This window comes from Leuciscus leuciscus (genome assembly GCF_965113295.1).
Source record: "Leuciscus leuciscus genome assembly, chromosome: 16".
In the NCBI taxonomy this organism is placed as follows: Eukaryota; Metazoa; Chordata; class Actinopteri; order Cypriniformes; family Leuciscidae; genus Leuciscus; species Leuciscus leuciscus.
In genome coordinates, this window is record NC_138740.1 from 27,670,190 (window position 1) to 27,697,977 (window position 27,788).

A 27,788-nucleotide genomic window follows, 5' to 3' on the forward strand; every position below is an offset into this window, starting at 1 on the left:
AAAAAAAGTCCGTATTTTACACCCCTTTCGTTGAAAGTGTACGTTACTAAAAACAGTGCGCATGAACACACTCATTACATCATAAAGTAAACGACTCAAAAACGGTTACCTGGGCATTATTTTGGTTTTGTTGGATGCCTACTGTTTCTCTTACTTTGCTTCTTTTTTTCGACTTAGCTTCTGTGATGAGCACAAGTTTAGCGTGGGTCAAATATGCGCCTTCATTTTCACTTTAACGTTGACATTTTCGTCTTAAATGGGAATGATATCCATCTTTCCTATTTTAGCGCATACCATTAAAGATATTTAACATATACATGTTAAAATATTATAAAATAACCACATATCATATACAAATGTCTTTACAAACTAAAACGGCAGCACTTCATTCGGTTTAACGAAACAATTTAACGAATCTGCAACTCTGAAACGCAAAGTTCTTCACACGCCATATTTGTTTCAGCAGTGTGTTGATATGTGTTGGAGCAATTGCTAGCTGATATATATTATCCCACTTCTCTCACCTTTAAAGAAATGGTTATACAGTTCTAAAAGTCTATCGCTTATTTTGCGTGTCTAGCGGATATTATCTGGAATGTACCGGCGCGGGGGGAGCAAGAAGGATCATAATAAAGCGGCTAAGGAGCAGAGCGACAGTAGCAAGTATGCGGAGCTGCTGGTGTTCGGCTACGCCTGTAAGCTGTTCCGGGACGATGAGAGGGCCAGCTACCACGAGCAGGGCAAACACCTTATCCCATGGATGGGGGACAAGAACATCATGATCGATAGGTCGGTTAAACAAACCTAATGGGAATCATTACTTAACCAACTTAATGTCTTCCAAAGGGACCTTGGATGTATTGTTGTTTTGCAGCACAGGAGGAGCTGATGGCATTGTGTGATGTTTACATGGCCAAACGTGAATAAAAGGAACTTGACAATGACAGATCTAAGATAACTTGCTTGGATTGTGATTATTTTTTGTAAGCTCAATGCAATGACAGAACTGTCAAATGGATTCAACAAGAACTTTAAACCAGCCTAATATGGTTTGCTGGTCTTAACTGGTTTAAGCTGGTCTTCCAGCATGGCCAATATGGTCATTAGCTGGTCTTCTGGCCAAGCTGGTTCTCAGCTTGTCTCCCAGCCTGCCAGCTAAAAAAGTGCCCAGATGCCTTTAAAACCATCTGAGAGACCAGCTAACCAGCTTAGGCTGGTTTAAGATGTTGTTTTTTCTCTGTAGGGTTAGGAGAAATTTGAAATCCGAGGCAGAGGCCTTGCTCACCTGGCGCCCTCAATTCTATAATTTAAAATATAAAAGTCACATTGACTAGTTAAGTCTAAATGACTATCTATTTAATTATTTGGTGGTTAGAATAATTGAATTAGAAACATAATATGAACCTTTTGTACTGGTCAGGTGAAGCCTCTGCTTCTTAACACTTAGTGAATTTGCTGTGGTCACATTTGTTGCATTTATACGATTAAATGAAAATCACAGCAAATTCACATAAGATAAGCCTGCTACTGTAAATAAGTCCTTGCATTAAGGTGGTTCTCACATATGATGTGATCTATGAATGGAATCCCATTGTATGAATTCTGTCTTTGTGCATAGATCCAAATAAGTCTAACGTTGTTCTTTTGCAGGAAGTACTTTTAACAAGTAGTCAGTCAAATATTGTGTTCTTTATCTGTTTTCTCTCTTCCTCAACACTTTTTCCAGTTCAGCTGCAGACGTTTTAAAAAAAAAAAAACGTGAAAATTGGTAATGAGCCAGGAGTGTGTTGAAACGCAGCGGGTTGCATTGAGCCACCTTAATCTGCATGGATCTGTTTCTTGTTTCCAATGTGTATGTGTGTGTCTCTCTATCACGTAATGCAGAACTTATTTCCTCAGCAATTAAGGCTAAGGGGTCCCTCCAGGCCCCGATTGCCACCTCATCGCCCACTTCTCTCTTTTGCCGAAGAAACTGGAACTGAGAAGTGGAATACAGGAGCGAGCGCAGGAAAATTTCCTCCATATGGGTTCTTACGGATAGGTATTTATGTGCTCGGGCTTGTGTGGATGTACTTCTTTTGCAGTAAATGTAGGAATGATGATGGCAGTTGTCTCAATAAGTCTCAGTTGTCTGACAAGGGTACAAGTTGGAATGGTTTGTTGAACCATGTAAGGTAAGAAGAGAGTTGTTGTTTGCGTTTTATTTTTATCTATTCGCCTGTTTGCGTCTTTTTATGGTTTTAGTGAAGAATTAGATGGATTTAATAAGTTTATCATGCAAGTGCACTCACCTGTTGAGCCGTATGCCCTATGGAGTGCATCATATAGGCCATCTGCCTTTTGCTGCCCAGGCATCTCCTCATGCAAACCTTGTAAGCAAAGTAGAATTTTGAAAGAAAACCATATATGTGAATATACAAACAAAAGGCTTTACTTTTAGGGTTCTCCAGTGTGGTGAGTATTTTGTTGTATGTAATCCAATGTTAAATTCCTCTCACCTTTAACCACATGATTCGTATTGCAGGTACGATGGCCGTGGTCATTTACATGATCTTTCGGAATATGACGCAGGCTCGTGGAATCACGACTACCAGCTGTCTGAGGAGGAGGCCAGGATAGAGGCTCTGTGTGATGAGGAGAGGTACCTGGCCATGCACACCGATCTATTGGAAGAGGAGGCCAGACAAGGTAAAAGCACAGCGATCTATGAGCTCAGTCAATTTTTATGTATAATTCAAAACTGTGAAGTTCATGTCAGCTCGAGTGCAGTGTTGATTTATTTTTACACAGCTTAATGCTTTTTTGTATTTGTAAGTCAGTGGCAACTGGTTTAGGATGCGTTTGGGCATTGTTTACTGTGGTTTATTTGAAACAATCATAGTTTCCTTAAAGCATTTTTCAAAAAGATTTTAATAATTATTTTCAGGTTTCTTCAAAAATATTTTTTGTCAAGAGTATTTTTAAAATTTGAATTTATAAATAATTTATGCACGTTCCATTTAGTTTTTGTTTTATTAATTTACATTTTTTAAATCATTATTTCACGAACACATGTTTCATTAAGCAAATACTACCGGTATACTTACAGTACAAGAGATTCAGAAATTCTTTTTATTAACTCAACCTTTGAAAACTTTGAGGTTGGTAAGATTTCTTTTTATTTTTATATAATTATTTTCTCTCCAAGACTGCTTTTTTTTTTTTTTATCAAATTTGACAATTTAGTGAATGTAGTGAAATATTACTATTTAAAATAACAGTTTTCTATTTGAATATATTTTAAAATGTAATTTATTCCTGGTGGTGGCAAAGCTGTATTTTCAGCATCATTACTCCAGTCTTCAGTGTCACATGATCCTTCAGAAATCATTATAATATGCTGATTTTCTGCTCAAGAAACATTTCTTTATTACTCTGTTTTTCTATTTTTTAAAATGAAATGTGCTATTTATTATGTTTTTTGATGTGCTGAATTCAATAATGACAAATAAAACATCTGATTGACTACTGTTTCCAAAATATTCAAGTTTACATTTTACGCCTGTGTATTGTGTTGATACTATAGTACCTGTCCTGTTTATGCAACACTTTAAAAAAATAAGCAAAAGGGTTATATAAATTAAATTTATCATGAAACAAAAGGCAAAAAACTATTATGTACTAGGCTTGCTGCTGATAGTTGGTGTTACTGGTGTTAGGTTGTGTTCAACCTCACATCGATTACATCACTTGCTAATCGCGGCACCATCCCCACTGTCGTTTAGATTTTTTATAGCAATGCAAATCATTTAGTTCAGGTAGAAAACAGCCACTAAAATTAAAAACTAAACACATCTGCTCAATTCAGCGTGAGCCTGAGCACATATCAACAGAAGGAGTCGGATTTCATTTATCAGCATGGTGTATGCTGTGCTTATTCATTTTGTCAATAAAAGTTATATGTATAATATAAGCATGTTTCGTTTGTCATTGTACTGTTTTGTTGCGTTTTTCGTTAAAATGAATAATGAATCCAGCCACCATTCAAGCAATTGCAGCTAATTTGGAAACAAAGTAAAATGCGCACGGCCACACAGGCATTAATAAGTAATTTAAAAGCAAGGTGGAAAAGAGGGAAACCGAACAAGCTGTAGACCAGTGTAATCAATGTTAAAAAACAGCTGTGCTGCTTTATATTTTAGTGTAAACCGTTTTAACAGTGTAAACCATTTTTTTCAGGACCACAAACTTTGAATGGTAGTGTACACAACTGTTCAAAAGTTTGGGGTCAGTAAGTTTTTGAAAGTCATAAATATTTGCATTCAGCCTGGATGCATTATATTTATCAAAAGTGAGAGTAAAGATTTGTGTTTCAAATGAATGCTGTACTTTTGAACTTTCTATTCATCAAAGAATCCTGAAGTCCTAAATAGTATCAGGGTTTCAACAAATATTAAGCAGCACAACTGTTTTCAACATTGATTATAAGAAATGTTTCTTGAGCAGCAAATGAGTGTATTAGTATGATATCTGAAGGATCATGTGACACTGAAGACTGGAGTAATGATGCCGAAAATGCAGCTTTGTCATCACAGGAATAAATTACATTTTACAATATATAAAAATAGAAAACATTTAAATTGTAATAATATTTCATGATATTGCTGTTTTAACCATTTTTGATCAAATAAATGCAGCCTTGGTGAGACTTCTTTCAAAAACATAAAAAAACACCTTATTGACCTCAAACTTTTGTATGGTAGTATAATTATTTCATAAATATAATAAAAATGTACTCAAATGCTGATAACGGCATAAAAATAAAAAATAAAAAAAACTATTCAGTTCAATACTGAATAGCATTTTCACTAGCGGTTTCAGACTTTTGGACCCCACTTTACCCAATTAAATGCATTTTTTTGTGCTATTTTATTAACTCATAAACTATATACTTTCTCTGTTACCTCTGCAAGTTCTGAAACCATGACATCTTTTATGTTTGTCTTGTCCCTGTGAGTTTTTTTTTCCCATTGGGATGCATATAAAAGTAGAAAAGCATGAAGAGACCATTTTATAGCTGCACTTAAAAAAAAAAAAAAAACGATGACCTTTTCAGTTGGAATTAATTAATCAAACTTTTTTGGGTTAAGTGGACAACCAGCACTCTTCAGTAAATCATGCTTTTCATGGTTTTTGACTTGTGCAGTCAGACTTTAAGTGCATTCCTCTAATATCTTTTTGATTGTATTATGTTTCAAGAATAGTGAAAGGTACTTGGTTAGGATTTGTGTGAAGAGCGTTAAACTGACATGGTTTGTTTTTTAGAATAAGTCAAATAAGTTGTGTTGCAGAATGTGAAAGTGTTCTTGTTGGGTTATACTAGGTCACCAGACTGGCTCCTGGTTTTGTTTTTATGTGTGTGTTTTTTGTTCTGGAATGTTTCATATGTTCAGGAATGTTTCATATGTTCAAGAATGTTGTTCAAAATCAAGTTTGTCACTTGACTACACCCAGCAATTAAACTGTTAATTCAAGTGCATTTTTGTAACACCTAGGGTTGGCTCGATACCACAATTTTGGCTTGGGTACAATGCCAAAATCGAATACCTGGTTACCGATACTAAATCGATACCATAGGTAACAAATAACCAGCATCAAAAGAGAACTGAATTGAAAATAATCTTATTAAGAACACTGTATGACACTGTAAGCCCATTTATCGGTCTCCAATTATACGGGTGAAGGTTTTTGCATGTTACTGTCTTACTGTCTTTTTTCTCATATGTATTACCTCGTTATTTCATCTGACTCCATAAATGAAAAAGGTTTTGATGATATCTGAGATTCATTAAAAGTGAGCGAATGTTTAATTATTCTTTTGAACTCTTTAAGTATATTTTACCCGTTCCAGATTAGGAAACTATGTCACTCAGAGGTCCTTGCGTCTTCTGTTTAACGCTGGTCTCATAATCAAAAGCTTGTCAGTTTTGGTCAACGAACAAAGGTAATTGTTATATACCTGAGATCGGTCACATTCATGTTTACACAATCAAAGATACTTTGGTATAGCCCCCATAGAATTGCATACACTTGAATTTAACTTAACATTTAACTTAACGTTTACTTCAGGCAGAGGTATGGCCACTATTACAGATATAAGTTGACCAACATAACTTCTCTTATAATAGCTTTGGATTGGCCATGCCGTGGTTTCCCACTTACACTAAAGTAACATTAAATTAAAACAGAGGTAAGACACACCCAGATTTAGATTGGTCAAGCAGCACGTTTGCTGTTCTAATTGGAAATTCACTTCTTGTCTTTGCAAACCAAGTACACTTGAATCGGGGCAAAATATTAGTCTTCACTAATCTGACGCAAAACTTGCGGGAACATACAAATCCGTTTAATCTACTTGGGGAAACAATTTCAGAGTCAGTTGAAATTAAATCAAATGTAACAATTTATTATGTCAGGTAAATGTATCATGCCAATTTCATAATCAGTTTAAAGATAATAAATACAAAACATCAAATGCTCTGGAATAAAGAGAAGAGATGCGAACCTGACATTAGAAATTACATGATGCTGAGAGTCTCGGCCCATCAGCATCACAGGCTAATTTGAGCTACAAATCGCCCTGAGCCTCTTGTTGCATTTCTTTATATAGACAGAAACTTTTTTCATATGGAAACATTTGCTAACAATGGGAATATACATTCAGAGTTGACATCTTTTGGGAGCAGGATGCCATTTGCATGGAAGACACACCCTCCTCTGTGTGCGAGTTATTTCTAAACTCTTAAATACCTTATTACCTTTTGGTTTACTTCTTTGGGAATGAGACCTTTGTACCAGTCGCACTGAGACATTTCAAATTATACCAAACGTGTAATACTGAATGATAATTATTGACATTAAACCATATAGATTCTTGGGTAAATTTTGGTGATCTCACCTTGAGAGAGAAGGAATGGGGGAAGATGGAAAGAGATGTAGATTAGGATGATTTTGAGGTGAGACTGGCGTCTCGAATGGTGCACAAGAGTGAGTTCAAATGTTAATTTCCTTCGTTTTCTCAGAGAGTTGCCCTCTCTTCCAGTTCTTCCAGTTTCTCCAGTCTTACAACACTCTGCAGGAACAAATGTGATGCTTGTTTTCAAGCATAAATATAAGAACAACATAATGGCACTTCTCATTGCTCCATTCTATTAAAACTGAAGTGATACAATTAAAATAGTATTTGTTATTATTGAAGTACTATTATTGAATTGTACAAAATGTGCAATCTTCCTACAAAAAGTAGCACGTTACATATGGAACAAGTGGCAGACCTATTAGTTTGCATTTAGCTACAATCCAAGACTTGATGCTCAAATCTATATTGACATACAGTAACCGATTGTTTTCTGTCTGTTGCCATAGTTACCACTGTCAGTCATCACAGTTTCGGATTCAATCCTGCATTTTTAAATAAGGCTGTCATGTCAGAAACTTTGCAATGGGCAGTTTGCAGCATGATGCATGCATATTGCATACAAAAAGCAAGCAAAGAGGGCTCCCAGTACAATCACTGAATCTCAGTGCTCCTAAACCCCTGTTTTAATCGATGAAGCTGACAACACTGCACAGTGAATCTCTTATTTACATTGTGATGTTTTTTTTTTATGTAATGAAATGATTCACAAACTTGCTGAACTCCATGAGCTCGCTCTAAACAAATATACAACGTTTTTTATCTGATGAGCAGCTGGTTTCTCATCAGTTTGGATAACACTGTCATAAAGCGATGAACTTCGGAACAGCAGCGTATCAAGTACCAAAATGAGCAAAGTCATGATATTGTACCATTTGAAATATAATATACTGATATTTTTCAGTACCGGTATGATTAACACAAGACACATCAAATATGTGTTATGAGAAAACAATAAGCTATATATTACTTCAGGATGTACTGAAATATCATCCAAAAATATCATAAAACTTTTTGTATGTGTATGTATAAGCTATTTTCCAAGTGCTTTTCCAAGTCACTTTTTAAAGCTGGAACGATCTTTTTTTATTTTTATCACTTCTGTTGGAATGTTTATAAACATTTTAAGAATGTTGTTTGGTAACTAGTTAGTCTTCGGGCTATGCTGATGAGTCAAGTGGAGCTAATATTATAGCACATTATAATAACTTGGTATATGCATCACAAGATTCAAAAGTCAAAAGTGATGTTCCTTAGCTCAATTCGCAGTTTAACCATCTTTAAACAGAGGTGTGCAGTAAGTGGGAGTGAATTATGATGTCTTTTGCTGATGGTGTTTGCCCTTCGGGGGAGACCTAACCTCATTAAACTTTTATCGATCCGTCTACATTAACATCCTATAAACTGTAATAAAGCATTTTGATTGTTTTAATATTGGACTGTTCTTTTGCTCAATTGCAGTTTTGGTAGTTGTAATTCTGTAGTGAAATCGTTAAAGATGAGAAGAAACTGTGGCTGTTTGGATGTGCAGATTGGGTATGATTGCAGATTGGTATGTTTCTTTGTAGACTGTGTTTCCAGAAGGTCAGTTTAAGGTAAACTTTTGTTTTGGTGAGTGTATTTTAGGCTACATTAAATGCAGCAACAGAGTTGCTTTGCCACTGTCATCAGCACACACCTTGTTTTCTTTCAGCTATGCATGAGAATCAATACAGTTTCTGTGCTGCATTTGCAGTATAAAGTTGCCTATGGATCAGTCTTTCTCAACTCCAGGCCTGGGGAATGTGAAACCAGAATGTTTAGATGTCTCACTAATTAAATCACCCGAAGCAAATCAGTTTCTTTGTGTGTTGAGGGAACGTAACATGGACTGAAGACATGAAACAAAACAAAAACGTTAGGCTACATGATGTCACAAGATGCGACCCTAAAAACATATAATACGCATGCACGTGACGACTTCGTTTTCACAAATTTGCATTTTTGAAGTTTACAAAAGACAATAACAGTATTGTTTTAAAAAACTTGCACTTTAAAACCAGTTTTCAAAAGATTGCATTTTCAGACCCCCAAAACGCCGTTGTCGTGTAAAATTATTCCGTTTTAAGTTTAAAAAAGTGCAATGTAAACGGCCCCTAAATATTATAGTGATGACATTTTTTTTATATGTATAAATATTATAAACGATAGCATTATACATTTAATAAAATGGTTCAGCAAAATGAAAGAACTCATTACAATGCAAGTGAGTGAAAGTTTATTGCAAATTGCCACGTCGCAGTAAAGACGTTTTATAATGTTACAAAAGATTTCTGTTTCAAATAAATGCTGTTCTTCTGAACTTTCTATTCATCAAAAAATCCTGAAAAGAAATGATCATGGTTTTCACAAAAATATCAAGTAGCACAAAAACACACACAAATGTTTCTTGAGCAACAAAGTTGCATATTAGAATGATTTCACACTGAAGTAATGGCTGCTGAAAATTCGGCTTTGCCATCACTTGAAATAAATTAGCCTACATATAATTTTTTATAGAAAATAGTTGTTTTCAAGCCTTTGGTGAGCATAAAAGACTTATTTCAAAAGCATTAAAAATATCTTACCCAACTTTGAACAATGTAAACTAAAAAATTAGATAGCACACCTAAAGATGGAAACGTTTAACTTACTAAACTATTTTCTATCTAAATTAAGGCTAGTCAAATAATGAATTGTTGGATCAGTATTTTAGTCCCAACATTAGAATGTTCAAACTTTGAGGCAATGTGAATCAGCTGTAAAATTGTGGTGAACATTGCAATTAATTCAGAAGTTAAGTTGAGTTTTGTTCATGAGAATCTTTTGTTCTGTTTGCAGAGGAGGAGTATAAAAGGCTGAGCGAAGCTTTGGCCGATGAAGGCACCTACAGCGCAGTGGCCTTCCGTTACAGTGCGGACTACTACGACCCCTCCCAGCCCACTGAGGAAGAGGAGGCCAACAGAGAAGCAGGTGGGATCCGTACAAGTCTAGAAACCGCACAACTTCAAAAACCACATACTTACTTTGAACTGCTGCTTGAAACTGCCTAAGGAGATTCAGTTTCTGTGACAAGTTTCTGTTCTTCTCAGACATACTTTAGCCTACGAACTTCAAAATGCTCCGGGATGAAATGAGGCCATTTCCCTTAGGTCAAATAAGTATGGTTTTTGAGCCTCAAGGCACTGAAAAGCTCAGTTTTTTTAAAGAAAATGAGCATGGCAAGAAGTGGATATGCAAAGACTGTTAATGACCAGCAAGGTCCAGCGGTTCAGCACTAAAGAGTTTTAGCAACACTGCTTTATAAACACTGAAGCCTAGAATTAGTTTGAGTCCTCAAAGCTCGTCTCGAGCGGAAATTTGGTGACAAATGAGATTCTAAAACAAACCGCAATCACCCTTGATGCTTTAGTAATCCTCATTCATACCTGCTTGCAACAGTACTCTGTAGAGAACAAGACACTTGGCCTATTGGCGCACAGTCCTTATCTACGCGCACACACACACACACACACACACACACACACACACACACACACACACACACACACACACACACACACACACACACACACACACACACAGACGGTCAGCTAGTGTCATTGATTTCTCTTTCTCACTGTGACAATGAAGAATTCATCATTTTTGTTGGAGCTGAACTGGAAGCCAGACAGCATCCCCCCCCCCCCTCATCAGAGTAAGATTGTTTGCGATTGTCAGCCTCAGACATCGCGGCCCACAGTCCTTTACCGTCTTGATATTTCCCTCAAAATTGGAAAGTACTTTTTCATTGTCACAAGCTGTAATCTTATCGGCTGGCTTTACACAACTTCCAAAAATAAGGGCCCACAGGATTATTTTATTTTTTTATCAGTTCACTTGGAAATAAAGTCATGTTTACAAGGTAGTAAACAGTGCCTAGTTGCAAGACATTCTAAAGTGAAAGAAAAATGAAAAAATTATTTGTAATTGTAGTGGAAGAATATTACTAGAGGAGTTCTTAACTTAATAAAGTTTTGAGCATCTAGGTGCGGGTTTATAGAACAAGCCCTTGTGAAGGTGAAATAGAGTTGATTTGCCAGTTTAATGGCGTCTTATATTAGAAATATATTAGAATTTTTGTTTAAGGAATTTAGAAGCAAGATAACTTGATATCCATGAGCAGAGCAGTATTTTTTGTTTTGTTTTTTGAGTTATATCTATGAAATTTCCTGTGCTTGTTACTTTTGATGTACATTTTCAGCTAATTCTCCAGTGTTTTGTGTTCAAAGAAATGCCTTGTTTTAATGGCAGTTTATAATAATTATGGTATGATCTAAACATAAAAACAAAAGAAATTGTGTCCAGTCATTTACATGTCGTTCTGATGTTCTCATTGTGCGGGTGGCTCTTGGCCAAACTAATCTGCACTGTTGACCAGACCTTATGCCGTTTACTCAAAGATCTAGCTTTGTGAGACTATGTGAGATGCTTCAATTGCTAGGTTGTCTTTTGTAATCAACAACGTAAAAAAGTTAAGCCCCCATGACAACTGACTATTTGTTGGAAAGGTTTAGAAGGGCTGTTTGATTTGTTAATGTGCCACTTGTAACAACTAAATTTATCTCCCACAATATCTTTGGCTCTTGCACATTATTGCACCAGCAATGTATTTCCATCTCGAGCCTCCATTTCCTTTCACACTGAATTCAGCATAAAATTTTAATTTGGTCTTTACCTGTCCTGGCCAATTCATGGAGGCCGAGGGTTGAAGAGTGCACGGAGGCAGCAGCGGTAAACGGAGATGACGGGGTTTGTGGTCTCTCAGACAGTTTGAGTAACTCAAAATGAAACTTAAAGAGCCTCCAGTTCTTTTAAAGTGCCCTTACTTAAAGAAGCTTCATAGTTGCATCTGTGTGTTTTTTTCCTCCCCCTCTTGCACCTCTGATTATTTTTGCTTCTTCTGCCTTGTCGATCTGATTTTGTGGGTTCATTCTGTTTTTCCCTCCCCTTTGCCCTTCTCTCAGATCAAGAGCAGGCGGAGGAAGAGAGTGAGGAGCCGTTTGTGGCGCCCCCTGGCCTCCTCATCCCTCCAGATGTAGAGCTGGTAAATAAATTATGAACCATACCTATTTTGCAAAGTTTACTTGGGGATTCAGCAATATTAAAATTCTGAGACCAAAATAATTATTTTCTTGTGCCTTTAATAGAAAAATGACCTATGGCTTTTCTGTACTATTATGTCTAAATAAAGTCAAATTCAACAGTAACACCAAAAACTAAAATCAATTTTTGTTAAATGTTATAAGTGAATTTTAGCTTCACAATATTATACTGTACAGCATGAAAATGGATATTCATTTGGAGATTTGCGAAAGATTAAATTTTTTTTTTTTTTTTATGAAGTGTTTTTAAAAATGAACTTTAAGTGATTTTAAATGCTACAAGAAGTGAATTTAGGCATCACAATGTTATAACGTATAGAATGAAATGTATAGATTTGATAAATATTACATATAGTTAGTAAATTAGACATTTTTTACATTAAAATTGGGGAAATATCCAATAAAATTTAGGCTATTAAATACTCAAATTATTTATTTAATTATTTATATAATTATTAAATAATGACGATGCAGATAAATTAAGTAAAATAAAAGTCTAATATTTGCAGATAATCAATATGGAACCAATATTTTGTGCAATCCTACTTATAATCCCCATTACTTTGATTAAATATGTACTTGATTTGATTTTCTGTTGTTGGATGTCTGTTAACTTAAACCGAACGTGTAGCTTTGCACTCGGCAAGAGGCCATTTATGACTATCCAGCAAATAAAGACTTTATTCTGTTCTTTTCTATTCAGAAGATTGTGATTTGATTCGAGCTATAAAGATCTTCCTTTGTATAACCTGTGCGCATGGTGGGATGCTAACGTCTAAATGGGCTTTTATAACTGCAGGATCCCTCGTTTCAAAGCCACATGCAATCACTGATGATTTTTTTACTGTCCTTATAGCTGAAAGAAAGTTGATCCAACCAAATTATTCTTCTATAAAAGCTCTAATGCCCCTCCTTTATCCTCTTAAACCAAGGATTTGCCAGCACTTTCCCACCAAGGCCTACTGGAAACATAGCAACATATATACTTATCCATCCAGTGAGCCACTTGTTGTGAAAACAACAACCCTCACCTGCTCTTTCTTTGTTGGTGGGAGTGATATTCGTCTCAAGGTTGAAATATAAGTGGAAGCCTTCAGTTTCTTAGGCTTGAAAACCCCAATTAGTTTCAAGTCTGCAAGGTTCTTTGACGGAGCCTTGTGAATTATTAATCTTCAGCTGCTCTGATTACCTTGCTTATTGTACAGCACATAGCTTGAAGCAACAAAAGAATCCGATTTTGAAGACAAACGTTGAGTTGTTTATCTTCAAATTAGCAAGTCATTATTTGACTCTCTTGGTCTCTGGGGCTTTGAAAGCAATAGATTCTCTGTTTACCTGGACATTGGAGCCAAAATACAGCCCTTTGAAAAGTTCTCATGCAATATTCATACTTCCCTCTAATGAAGGATGTGTGTCATTTTCACAACTGTGACACTATTGGAACCATTTGTCATTTAAAATATGGCATTGCCATTAATCAGTTCAGCACATGAATATGATTTTGTCTGCAGCTTGAAAGATTTGTGACTATTTTAAATCTGTGTGTGTAGCTGGAAATGAATTAATGACGTCCCTGGTTAGATTCATGAAGCGCCGGCCCACACTCACACATCAATTGTTTGTGTGTTGAACTGCAGTATCTAGAAAATCTTGCGCCTGAAGTCATTGATGATAAATGTTCTTTACCAGTTTTTCCCTATACAAATTTTCTAATTAATCTTTATTTATATATGAAGAGTTCAGATGCAAAAGCCTCTAAATGCCATTTGAAATTTTCTTATAGAATGATAATTTTTATCAAGCATGTATATTTAAGTTCAGTAATTTCACTTAAATGATAATTAATAGGTAATCTTCATTGCCATTTAAGTTAAATTATTGAATTTAAATATACGAGCTTGATAAAAATGATCATTCTATAAGAAAATTTCAGATGGCATTTAGAGGCTTTTGCATCTGAACTCTTCATATATTGTTTTTCATAATGGCATATATTCTCTTATAAGCTTTTTCAGAATTTCAGTCTTGTTTACCCCATTTCTTTGCCATTTCTTTCAGCCTGCGACCACCAAGACGCATGCTATTATTGAGCGCACCGCCAACTTTGTATGCAAGCAAGGGGCCCAATTTGAAATTGTGCTGAAGGCAAAGCAGTCTGGGAACTCCCAGTTTGATTTCCTGCGGTTCGACCACTACCTGAACCCTTACTACAAACACATTTTACGAGCTATGAAGGAGGGGAGATACACACCGGCCTCAGAGGGCAAGCATGACCAGCAACAGGGTACGTTTTTCATGTGTTATAGTTTATTAGGTTGTCCTTTTGTTTTTAAGCATTTGTTGAAGTCAACTAGAAATTCTGACCCCTTATATTTATACACATTGTCCTTTTTTTCCCCACAATTCATTGGTGTGTATCATTATAAACAAACCAGAAAAACCTAACCAACCCCAAAATTTTGAATGGTATATATCACCATTATACAAATGAAATGGGTTGCGTATTCAGTTTGATATTGACTTAAATTAATGAATTTCATTTCTCTGGGTGCATTTCTCTCATTTTGTATATATAAAAAAAATTAACAAGAGTCAATTGTTTTTAAAATAATGAACAGATCTGAACAAATGTGACATTTAAGTCAGTTTAACAACCCAAACAATTGGTCCTTTTTAAAACAGAATCAAAGTCAGATGATTCTGATGATGATGATGGGGATGGAAACTACCTGCACCCGAGTTTGTTTGCATCCAAGAAGTGTTCTCGTCTGGAGGAAATAATCAAGGTATGACTTCAAACATTCCCAATGCTGCTTAGAAATATTAATACATGCTTTTGACATTTTCAGACTGATTATGTACCTTGCACCTTGTATCAAATATTGTAAAATGCGTGTTCATAACTAAAACAGCAATGCCATGTAATTTAGCCCTTTGCTATGCACACTGTGCTTACACACATGTATTTGCACTCAGTTAACCCAGTTAAATAGGTTACCATTATTTTCTAATTTAATTGATAAGTGTTGAAAGCCATACATTTCAAAATTAGTGTCAGATTGCTCTTAAGTTGTTGTATTTTTTGGCAGAACTGGGCCTGATATGAAAGCATCTGACATCAAAGTGTTCCCTTTTTATATATTTGTTCAAATAAGGATATCTCATCAGATGGTTATTGCTTTGAGTTCTTCATTTAATATTCTGTATGTTTAATCTGAGATGCTCTGTCATTTTTAGAGAGAGTGGCACAGAGAGACATTGGAGATAAAAGCTTGTAAAATAAACTGATGTTGTCTGATTTGGTTTCCTAATAGAAGTCTTCAGCTCTTGGTTTGATGGTATAAGTTGGCTTTTCAATCATGAACTTTAACTTTTGCAATACTTGTCTAATTTATTTAAAGGAGCTCACTTATGGTTATTACAGTCAAATACTGCCAGACTTGTCTGAAATTATAAAACTAAGTTTTCTGCTGCTAAAGGAAGAGTGACTGTTGAACATTCATCTCAGGTCTTATGCTTGAGATCCCTCGGTGTGTCATGTTTTTCTGTGGCTTAGTCAACCTGTGTGTTCTGGTTCTTCCAGAATATGGGATTAATGCCACCCACGTCCCACATGTTATGGTGGATTGATAACTTAATAGCAGCTCAGGTAACTAGTCGTCATACATTCTTAGGGGCCGTTTTCATATAAAAAAACGACACAACACCTTATTCAACTGAAAACGTATGCGTTATGGCCATTCATTTACACAACAGCGACATTTTGGGGGCCTGAAAACGCGAACTTTTGAATATTGGATTTATAGTGCAAGTTTTTGAAGACGGTACTGTTTTTGTCTCTGTGTTAACTACAAAATTGTGAATTTGTGAAAACGGTGACACCATGCGCATGCATATTACATGTTTAGTCTATAATAGTGTTTCTTTACAGAGTGGCATTGTCAACTACTGGCCTGGCAGCATAATACAGCGTTTTTTGTCGTTTTTGCGGATTCTGCATGAACAGGGATCATTTTGACAACGTTGTCGTCTGTACGCGAAAAATGCAAAGGAAAAACGTTTCTATTTTAGTACATCATTAATCACGAAAGCAGCATTATTAAGTTTGCAGGGCATTTGAAAAATAATCGATAATAAGTGATAAATTGCACACCTTGCTAAATATTGCTTACTATAATTACATTTATTTAAATGTATGAAATGAAATTACAGTTATATAGAAGTTGTTATTATGTTATATAATGTAATTCACATTAAAAGTTATAACATCTACATTTATTAGGTTTATTATGTTTTTAATTAGTAAGACATTTTACAGCTGTAATGAAATTCCAGGATAGCTATAAATTCAGAAACAGACTTGCTGGAAAAATGATGGCATATGGTGGTTTGTTTATAATTTTCACCTCATTTTAAATTATGCGTCCAAGACTATCACAAATCATTCTCACAATTTCCACAAGACCTCATTTATGTTAGCCAGCTAAATGACTTCCTTGACGTATTTAAATCATCAGAGTTTGCTCTAGGAATGTTCAATCCATCACAGCAAACCAGATGTTTAGTTTTTGTAAGGGATGAAAACATAAGATCAACAAACTTTTTGCCTTCTGTAACTTTGCCTTATAGCTTTACCTTATATATATTATTATAATTTTGCCCTTTCTCTTACATTTTTTTTAGTCTGTATGTTTGGAAATATTAAAAGGCAATTTCGTACACACCTTTTACCCAGAGAGCTCATTTATTGGAAGCTTGAAATATGAGCCTTTGAGGAATCATTTCTGCTTATGTGATCAGTATTCAAGAGCTCACACTTGTAAGATTGCACCTCTAGTGGTGAAAAGTAGTACTGCAGATTCAGCTGAATAAGCTTGTGTTGAAGGAATGGTTCAGGCAAAAATGAAAATTCTGTCATTGTTTAATCACCCTCCTGTTGTTTCTTAAAATATATGTTTGTTATTCAGTGAGCCACAGGCAAGCAAACTGGATTTTTAAGATGTTTTGTCATAGTTCGGTGCAGACATGTGTTGAGACTAGACTGAAAATGCACTGGAAGACAAAAAAGCTGTCTGTATCTGTTGAACAGTACTTAAAAGGTCACCTCCTTAGAGGACAGAAGGGATTCCAGTAAAGTGCGTGTTCAGCACTTTGTCTAAAAAGAAGTGGTCTCGCAGGGTAGGGAAAGGATCCGTTCATGCAGGACTGCAACAAGCAGAAGTGATGACAGCGTTCAAAAGTCTATAAAGCATGGAGTGACATCCAGTGGTAGGAAGTACTGAGGAGAGACGAGTGCAGACTTGAAATCTTTGGGTAATATGGACGTCCCAGTATGTTAAGACATCTTTTTCTTACATTGTTAGACTGGCTACCTTTTACACAATTGGAGCGGTGTCTCACGTGGACAAGGAAAATAATTAAATGCAGTCAAACTCTGCAAGAATTTTGAAAGGATCTGCCACAGAGCCTCCTGAAATAACTACAAAACAATGTGCTCCAGTGAATTGCTTCCAAGGGGAAACGCAAAATACTGGCTAGGTTTATAACCTGATTTGTTGACTTAACTCAAATGTATTGTTACACGCAAATAAATCTTTTCTGTTTTGTTTAAACAGCTTTACACACGTTTTCTGGGTGGGAAATATATACATATTGAGGAAAGTAGCGCACAGCCCATTGACCATGTTTTCATGTGTCATAGCCTCTGCAGGTCATTGATCCAGATCACCCGTTGGCAGCGCTCGTTCGAAAAGCCAAGCAGGAGAATAATGGTGCTGTGGCGATAGCGGCCAAAGCAGAGGAAGAGCATCCGCCGCCGGCAGTAGCAACACAGATGGAATACAGCTCCGACCGTGAGTATGGTGCCACATCAACATCTATGTGGTTAAACAAAAGGAACAGCTAGAAGTTACAAGAGCTTTTGGCTTCACAATTAATGAAAATAAATACAAAATCATGATATGCGTTTATTATGAATAATAATAACTAGGGGGTATAACAATATATCGTGTCACAATATATCGCAATACAAAAATGCAAAATGCAACAATATGTATCGTGGATGGTGACTATCTGTATTGAGTATAGTTCACCCAAAATGAAAATTACTATGTGAGGAAAAAAGTTTTAGTATAAGTACTACATTAAACTACTATATATAATGTTATATAATGTATAATAATGCAATGAGGGAATATTTGTGGTTCCTGACAATGGCAAAATGTCTTATGTTACCAGTAAAAAGTGGCCTTTACATTATTTTAAATATATCTAGTCAGTGACAGAGTGCAAGCATATTCGTTTAAAGTAATTATGTATTTTCAGCTTCAGAATCATAAATATTTTTATTCTAAAGTCATCATTTTACTAAAGTGCTTTATAAAAATATTTATCTGCCTCATATACTGTTAGTCATTTTGGTTGTTCTATTGAAAGAACTGATTTGTGTTTTAACACATGGTGAACATAAATGGGCTTGACATTTTGCAGTGTGCTTAGACTTACAATGCACCATAAAGCTTGACACAAACTGAACCTGCAGCATGATAGAGTTCTGTTTGTCTTTTTGGATGTACTTTGCATGACTCATTCTGATGAAAAAGACGTATTTCCTCTTGAGATGAGCCGTTAATGGAAGTGGACTACAATGCCAGCTCTTTAAAGATTGTGGCAAATCATTAACATCTTGAATTCATTTTAGGATGATCGATTTTCAGGGCATCCTTGAGTGAACATGGCAATGAAGCTGACCTTCCAATGCGAGCAAAGTTCATTAAATGAAGTACTAAAGCAGGCAGACTGCCCTCCTTATCTTCAGTCAATTCTAATTCAACAAATTTACAACTTTAAAGGCAGTTTTTCTTTCACCACTTGAATTGATTCTCACTACATCCTCAGATGTTTGCAGCTGTTGTGCAGTGGATCACAGACATGTCCGCTGTGCATGTGATTTCAATGGCGAAACAAAGGCACTCAAATTGGACTATAAGTTTGTCAGTAATAACATCTGCTCCTAATGAGTGAGTTTTTAAGCAGTCTGATCCACAGATGTGTGCTTTCTGTTCGCGCTGCCAAAATGAGTGCACCTGATGCTCAAAAAGCAACTTTAGAAGCAAACCAAAAAGTAATCAGTGGTCATTTGAAATATCGAATTTGCTTGATATTGCAGCACTTGCTTGCAGTGTAGTACCCGATATGCAGCAATCAAGTCAATACTATGACTTACTATTATAATAATCAACAGGGCACTGACACAAATAAGAGATTTGTGCAATGTGGATAGAATTGCTCATTATAATGGGAAAGGAACATTTTGTTGCATCTGTTTTTGCTATTTAAATCTATTAAAAAACAAATAGCTGTTTTGTTTTTGCTGTTGCCAAGAGGACAGATGTGAAGTTGAAGTTTGATTTTCTGATAAAACGGCAATAAATTAATTTAGCAACACCGTTCTCAGCTTGTTTTGAATGTGCGTGAATGAGCATGATATCAAATGTATTTGAATGTGTATTTTATTTTTATAGTATTATTTTAGTACTACTATATAGGATTGTAGTGTTTATTACTATTTTGAATTAGCTTCAATTGACATTCATTTTTAGATTTATAGTTTTAGTAATTTTTTTATGTGCTTTTGTCATTTGTATTAATATTATTATTATTGATTATTAATTATTTTATATTTAAATCAATTTATATTTATTTTTTATTATTATTATTATTATTATAAGTAATTTTTAGTACTTAAACTTATTTTATTAGTTAGTTGCCAAGGTAGTTAGTTGCCAAGTAGTTAGTTTTATTAGTTAGTTGCCAACATCTCTAATTTTCACAAAAATTTGTTATATATATAATTTGAGTGAAAATTAGAAATGTTGCCTTGGCAACTATATATATGTGTGTGTGTGTGTGTGTATGTATGTATGTATGTATGTATTTTTATTTTTTTATGACAGTTCTATTTCAATTAATTAAGTTTTAGTCGGTTTTAGTTTTAGTTAAAGGGGTAGTTCATTAATTCTTTCTTCTGCTGAACACAAAAGATGATATTTTGAAGAATGTTAGAAGCCAAACAGTTGATGTACCCCATTGACTTCCGTAGTATTTTGTTTCCATACTATGGAAGTCAGTGGGGCCCACCAACTGTTTAGTTACCCTTATTGTTCAGCAGAGGAAGGAATTTCATGCAGGTTTGGAACAACTTGAGGGTGAGTAAATGATGACAGAATATTCATTTTTGGGTGAACTATTCCTTTAACAGTATCAACACTGAATCAGGCATACTTATGTTTACAATTACTTGTGTAATGCTATTTGGTCAAATAAAGCTGCTGCTTGTCTTCGTAATTTGGCTGGGCAGTTCCCAATGTTGAACTGATTATTGGTAGTAGGACAATTATGACCAAAAAAAAAAAGTTTCCCAACTACATACCCAGAGCTTTATCCTCTCACCTGGTCGTACTAAAAAAAAACGGTAGAAACTGCACAGACATATTATGACGGCAAACACCGGCAAATTAATTTTGACCAAAGAGAATAACAGAAAGTTTTTGTCCTCCAGAGTCCCATGGCGTTTAATCTTCCATTCGCTGTTAGCTGGTTCTCTTGCTTTAACTCGCAAAGTTTTAAGGTACTATGGGGAACGAGCAATTCGCCTTTTATTGGAAATAGAAAATGTAGCGCTCAGCTGGTGAAACACTCAAGCTGGGACTTCTGATTTGTCTCAATTAGCTTGACTGAAAGAGCACCACTGGTTTCTTGAGGGAAGTGCCACAGGATTACAGTGCCCGAAGGCGATGCAGTGGGCCAGTTTCTCAAAAGAAAAGCTACTTTGACTGCAAATGTGTATTTTCTAGGATTAACAGCATTACAAAGAGGTTCAGTAGGCTTAACCACAGTCATCCTATAATATTTGTCCAAATGTGAGGGTAATTTTTCCAAGGCTTTGTATCTGAGGTTTGCCGTGTATTTGTCTTGGAGGGATGTTTGGCATTAAATTTGAAGTTTGTTTTAACATTGTTCCCTTTCTTCTCAAATCAAGTTGGAATTAGTTCCCCTGCTTGATCTATTTTAAACTGGTTGCTATCAAGGTCCAACCATGTGGTACGACAAAAGGAGAAAACGTTTTATAAAAACGGATTCCTTTGGTTAACTGGTGGTGGGATGTCATGAGACTCATGGAAGTGCACTCTCAGCGGGATTGAGAGACGTGCACGGGTGGCTGACCTCAAGCCTTCTTGGGAATCCTTATTTACGGCCAGTGGCCACAGCTTAGGCAGACTTCAGATTTATTACGTTACGCACGCCGTTCTGCTCGTTTGTCCCAGAATGCTCTGCTCATTCCCTGCGAGTCACCCTGGCGCCACATCACACGCTGTGCCAGCTTCGCCCTCCCCATTACTCCAGTAAGACATCGCTCTTCTGCTGAAAAGAGCAGGCTATTCTGTCCATTTCACACTGCTAGAACAATTACACTGTCATTTCACTAGGGTTCAGTAGACCTTGTTGTTCCACATCCATTCAGCTTGCATGATTAATGCAGTTTATTAAGTATGTTGACAGTAGGGAGGTGTGACCTTTGAACTGCTCAGTGTCTGCCAAAACTGCAATCCCAGCAGATTACGTTGTCTGTTTTATATAATGAGTCATGATGTGTTGTAAAATGAGTCTTTTTAGTGTTCAGAGTACTTTTCTTTGTGGTTTTACTGTGTCATTGTGTCGGTGGTTAGAACTTGTCAGGAGGAACTGCATAATTAGGTTAATATAGTATTGGTATAGAACACCATACTAAACTACTCTGACATTATTTCCTGTACAGCAAAGGAATTGTTTTATCTGGGTTGTGGTCGTACAGTTGAATGACTCTTCTGAGTCAGTTCTTTGAAATGAATTAAACCACTCACAAATGAGTCACAGATGAACTCACTGGTCTAAAACGGATTACTTTCTCTTTGAATCAGTTGAAATGGTTTTTGAATGAACTGTAATACTGTTTATATACAGTACTGTTCAAAATGTTTGGAGTCTGTAAGATTAAATTTTTTGAAAGATGTTTCTTATTGTCTTATTTATTTAATTAAAAATACAGTAAAAACAGTAATGTTTCCTAGATTAATATATTTCAAATGTAATGCAAATTTAAATTTATTCCTGACATGGCAAAGCTGAATTTTCAGCATCATTTCTCCAGTCATTCTCCATAATTTATCCAGTCTTCTCCAGTCTTCAGTGTCACTTGCTCAAGAATCATTTCTTGCTATTATAAATGTTGAAAACGGTTGATGTTTTTTTTTTTTTATTCACTTCAAGTGTCAGAATCGGTTTATTCTTTGCAAATCCCATCTCATCCCGTTAGGACGTGTCCGTTAACCTCTGTATTACACTACATGCTCAGTTCAATTCTTAGGATTATTCTGGGTTACGGCCTCTCTGAGGTGACTTGTGAGATTCAGAAAAGAATTAATTAAAGAGAACTCACTCAGACTTATTTGCCTGAGTAAGCATAATTTTGTTTGCGTTTGAGACGTGTTCCCTCAGGCATTGAGGATTATGTGTTGATTCTTCAGGCTAATCTTTCTCAAATAGCGCTCGAGTCAAATCCAGCAGCAGATGCCTGACTCTGGATCTTCCACAGCTCTCTACCTCTTAATCTCCACAGGGAGACGTCATAAACGATTAGATCCCATCATTGAAAATGAAGTTTGAGATGGAAGGACCTATTAGTTATGAAATGTGTGAATTCTGCTGTGGTTTAATGGGGCAGTGATGTCATTCAGTTATATGGTTGTGATATATGCCAGCAGCCATATCACCCTGTAGCCCAAGACTGGTTGCCCACTAAAGCTAAGCTGGGCTGAGCCTGGTTAGTACCTGGAAGGGAGACCTCCTGAGAAAACCAGGTTGCTGCTGGAAGAGGTGTTAGTGAGGCCAGCAGGGGGCGCTCACCCTGTGGCCTGTGTGGGTCCTAACACCCCAGTGTAGTGATGGGGACACTATACTGTCAAAGAGCACTGTCCTTTGGATGAGACGTTAAACCGAGGTCCTGACTCTCTGTGGTCATTAAAAATCCCAGGATGTCCTTCGAAAGAGTACGGGTGTAACCCTGGCATCCTGGCCAAATTTGCCCCTTGGCCTCTGTCCATCATGGCCTCCTAATCATCCCTATATACTGATTGGCTTCATCACTGTCTCCTCTTCACTAGTAAGCTGGTGTGTGTTGGGCTTTCTGGCGCAATATGGCTGCTGTCGCATCATCCAGGTGGATGCTGCACAGTGGTGGTGGTTGAGGAGATTCCCCCTTCCATTTTAAGCGCTTTGAGTACCCAGAAAAGCGCTATATAAATGTAACAAATTATTATTGTTTTAATACTCTGATGGAAATAGGCCTGTTAAAATGATTATATAATCGTCTGTGTATGATTATTTGATTTAAATGCCAAAATTTGATCAAAGCGTGACCTTCCAGTTCCAAACACGAATTGCAAAAAAAAGGATTTTTATTTTAATAATTTAAATGTTTATATATGCTTGTGTATTTATGGAAATATTATAGTAAAAAAAAAAAAATTGCAAGCTCAAATTAAGTAACGAGGATTTTGACCAGCGAATTTCAGAGAATTTAGGACCTACGTGTTTTGTCCATCATTAGAATGGCCGCATCTGAGGTAGTAAATGCATTGTGTTACATTTTCATCAACTTATGGGTTATGAAGTTCACTGTAGCTATGTGGGCACTCAGTTTTTTCTGTCATTTTGACTATTAAAGATGAAGTGCTACGCACAGTCTAATTAAATGGTTAGAAAATTCTGTCATTTACTCACCCTCATATCTTTCCAAACCCGTAAGACTTTTGTTAAACTTCGGAAAACAAATAAAGATCTTTTTGATGAAATCTGAGATTTTCTATCCCTCCATTGACAGCCTACGCAACTACCACTTTCAAGCCCCAGAAAGGTAGTACAGACCTCATTAAAGTAATCCATGTGACTACAGTGGTTTAAACTCAATTTTATGAAGCAACACGAATGCTTTGTTTGCGAAAAAACAAAAACATAATTTACCTCTATTTACAAAATTTTAATCTCCAACAACATCTGCTCTCGTCAACAACATGTATGCGTTGTGGTGCTCTCGTGAACACACGTTGAAGTGTTTTACTGACAGTTTGAGGATCCACTGGAGTTTCAAGATTTAGTCACAAGTTTAGTTACATAAAGGGTAACCAATAGTAAGGATTTATATTAATAAAAATGACGAAATCTGGATATACCAGGTTTCCGCCCGACAGCGACAACATATATATATATATATATATATATATATATATATATATATATATATATATATATATATATATTAGTTAATTTTTTACTGTACTGTGTGCTGCTCAAGGGGTATATTTTGCAATAATGACTGGCTGACTTTGCATCATCCCACTTACTACTGTCTAGCATATAAATGGAGATGAAATATGTTTTATAGTATCGTTTTGTAATATTGATCTTAAAATTGTTTCATTAAATTTTATGAGTCACATCTCAAATAAAATGTTGGAGATACATTAGCCACACACATTTCTCGCTCTCTCCTTCGTTCTCTTCTCTTCTCCAATAATCTTGTTTGCTGCTCTTTCTTTTTTCTTTCTCTTGGTCTTTCTGCTATTTTCTGTTTGACTCTTGTGCTCAGTTTCTCTTGCTCCTTTCTCCCCACACTCCCATGCACGTTCAAACATTCACAGTCAGTCATGAAGTAAATGTAGTTGTGTCCAGATTCCCAGCGCCCCTCTCCTCCCTCTCCCCTTCCTCTTTTCAGCTCACTTTGATGTGTGGCTGCAGTCAGACAGAATGCTAAACTCGCTCAAATGAGCAGGACTCTTGGTCTCTTCTAGGTCCTGTTTAGCCCTGACTTCAAGAGTACTCAGGAGATTTAGCGTTGCTTTAATTCCTTTATCTTTAAATTGTCTTTTATTGTTTCTTTTTTAGAATTTCATCGTTGTCAGAGTGCTGCAGGTTCATGTCTTTACCTTTATGAAGTCTAAACACCTCTGTGCACACTTAAAGGAATAGTTCACTCAAAAATGCAAATTTTTTTTCATTTACTTGCACTCATGTTGTTCTAAACCTGTATGAGGGTAAGTAAATAATGACAGATTTTTATTCTTGGGTGAACTAAAGCTTTAAGCCTCTAAAAAATGTGCACATAGCAGATATTTTCTGTATTTGCCTAATAGCACAGTATGGTTGTGTTGTTAACAGAGCTTGAACTCGCGGCTCTGTTTGCATTGCGTTCTTATTAAACTGCTTTGTTTAATGGTTCTTTTTTGCCACAGTAACAGTTGACTGAAGGAAAGGAGCAGCGCTTGACTGTAATTAGGCTTTATTAAGTGTTTTTCAAGAACTGTATGTCTTTACATGCTTGCCATCTCAACATGAGGACAGTCTGATCCTAATTATTTGTGGTAGAGCAGAACAAACGAATGCGATTTTTCTCTTCCGCTCGCTTTTTATCTTCTGCTTGAAAAAGAAATTTAATTATGCGGACAGTGATCTAAACGTAGATTATTTTAATACTTAATTTGCATCAGCAGTTCCCTCCGTGTACTTTCCTTGCCGTATAACCAAAGCAGAAATACTATTAATGACTAATGTTTAATGCAGGGCTCGACAAAATATCACCAAAATGAAGCTCCGTCTTTACATTGCAAATGGGGCAGAGAAAATGAGGCAGATATATAATAATGATTTTAAAAAAAATTGTGGAACTACTGTGTCTTACCGTTCAAAGGTTTAGGGACACTTATTTTACGTACATCATATTTAAGAATTCTGTGTGTTGTGTGTGTGTGTTACAGCCATGTACTATGGCTACTGTATGTTGCCTGATGGTACATATTGCCTTGCACCACCGCCACCTGGGATTGACGCCAGCGCCTATTACACCTCGCTGCCCCCTGCCATGATGTCAGCTCCTCCTGCATCTTGTCCTCCTCCTCCCCCTGGCACCACACCTTTGTTGGAGCCTGTAGCTGTAATCCCATCAGCCCCTGCTGCAGGTCCAGTCACGGTGTCAGCTCCTGCGTCTGCTCCGCTCTCCCAATCTGCTCCTGCCGTCCCTCCAACTTCCAGGTAAGCATCTGTTTTTGCTTTCTGTAGATATTGAAGTATTTAAAAAATCCTGAATGTGTCTTTATTTTTCTTTTCATCCATCAGTTCTCGGCCCCCTCAAACCACTGTCGCCCCGACGGTGGTGGCCGCTGCCGCCCCTGTTGCAGCCATCATTCCTCCGCCTCCTGACATCCAACCTGTCATTGACAAACTAGCCGAGTATGTGGCCAGAAACGGGGTGAAATTTGAGACCAGTGTGCGTGCCAAGAATGACCCACGGTAAGCAATTATGCTCCTGCTTGTTACAGTCATCCCTACAGATACGACGGTCTCACTGCTCCAATTAAATTACTGTAATATGTAATAACTATAAACCACTCTCTGTGTGTGTCTTCTTCACCCTAAAGGTTTGACTTCCTGCAGTCCTGGCACCAGTACAACTCCTATTACGAGTTTAAAAAGCACTACTTCATGCAGAAAGAAGGCCTGAGTGTGCAGGAGGTAGTTTAATCTTTCTTTTTAATTTCTCTTTCCTTTTCTCGCGCACTAGTTTTTATCTCTTTTAAATTCATTTGTAATTACATTGAAATGTATTTGTGTAGCAGATGCAGGTACATTTATTACAGCAACAGCTCCTACTAGCAAACTGTTTTGCATGTATATGCGATGCTTATAACACAATTTTGACATATTTAGCGTCTCAATAACTACTCATTTGGTTTCAGAAATTGATGTTTACCAACTTAAATAATCATGTTTCATAACCTTCAAGGTTTTTAATACTTGGTGGCTCTTCTCCAAGGCCACTTCTGTGGATTCTGCATTGCTTATTCACCCCCGTATATTTCTGTTCATTAATTTCTCACATTTTCAAGGAGAGGGCCTTGATTTGACATTTGCTGACTTGCATCAGTAGAAATATTAAGAAACATCAGTATGCAAAAATGCAGTGCATGGATTTTGAGAGAAATGTAGTGTTTTATCAACTGTTCAAGACGGTAACTTTTGTGAGTGATGGTTTATTGTGCACCGGTAGGATAAAACAATTGTAATATAGATGCAAGAAAAACCCCAGCTTAATGCAGATGAATTATTAGTCAGTGCAGTAGGCAGATTAGCACCTTATGGTCCTCTTTAGTAATGTAGAAACAGTGCGATACAATACTATAATACAATTCAGTTTAATGGTAATTCAATAAGGCAGTTTAGGACAGTGTAAAGGGTGTAATATAAGGGCAATTAGTAAACAATAGAGGGTTTCATGCAGTCAATACAGAAACAGTTTACTTTCATCCTTGCTCTAGTTTAACACTGGCATAATGTGGAAGGAGCAGGAGCAGATATATTAGAGGTTGCTAATCATTTGTTGAAGACCATTCTTTTAGCTGAATCGGTTTAATTTGACTAGATTTTCTAGAATTTTCAGTCAATTATCATTTAAATGGCCCCATTAAGGCTATTTTAAAGGATCCTAATTTTGTTTTGGAGTCTCCTACAATAGATTTACATGCATCCAATTCCAAGGTAAAAAAAACACAAAAAAACACTTAAGTTTTCTCATAATAAAC

General features: G+C 36.3%; 1 protein-coding gene and 1 long non-coding RNA gene across 2 annotated transcripts in view; one reads left to right on the forward strand and one right to left on the reverse strand.

Annotated features, from left to right (window-relative positions):
• Positions 1-432: 432 nt before the first annotated feature.
• The window catches only part of sfswap (splicing factor SWAP), an 87,030-nt gene continuing 59,674 nt past the window's right edge, over positions 433-27,788 (forward strand). Inside the window, exons 1-10 of the mRNA XM_082140225.1 lie at positions 433-789; positions 2,525-2,688; positions 9,815-9,946; positions 11,980-12,059; positions 14,176-14,401; positions 14,800-14,903; positions 17,819-17,969; positions 25,968-26,241; positions 26,326-26,499; positions 26,628-26,721. Coding sequence (XP_081996351.1) covers positions 596-789; positions 2,525-2,688; positions 9,815-9,946; positions 11,980-12,059; positions 14,176-14,401; positions 14,800-14,903; positions 17,819-17,969; positions 25,968-26,241; positions 26,326-26,499; positions 26,628-26,721 — 1,593 coding nt within the window. The 5' untranslated portion in view covers positions 433-595. The remainder of the gene's footprint in view (positions 790-2,524; positions 2,689-9,814; positions 9,947-11,979; positions 12,060-14,175; positions 14,402-14,799; positions 14,904-17,818; positions 17,970-25,967; positions 26,242-26,325; positions 26,500-26,627; positions 26,722-27,788) is intronic.
• The window catches only part of LOC309477137, a 69,578-nt gene continuing 63,944 nt past the window's right edge, over positions 22,155-27,788 (reverse strand). The window contains exon 2 of the long non-coding RNA XR_014198542.1: positions 22,155-22,929. This is a non-coding gene — a long non-coding RNA (uncharacterized lncRNA). The remainder of the gene's footprint in view (positions 22,930-27,788) is intronic.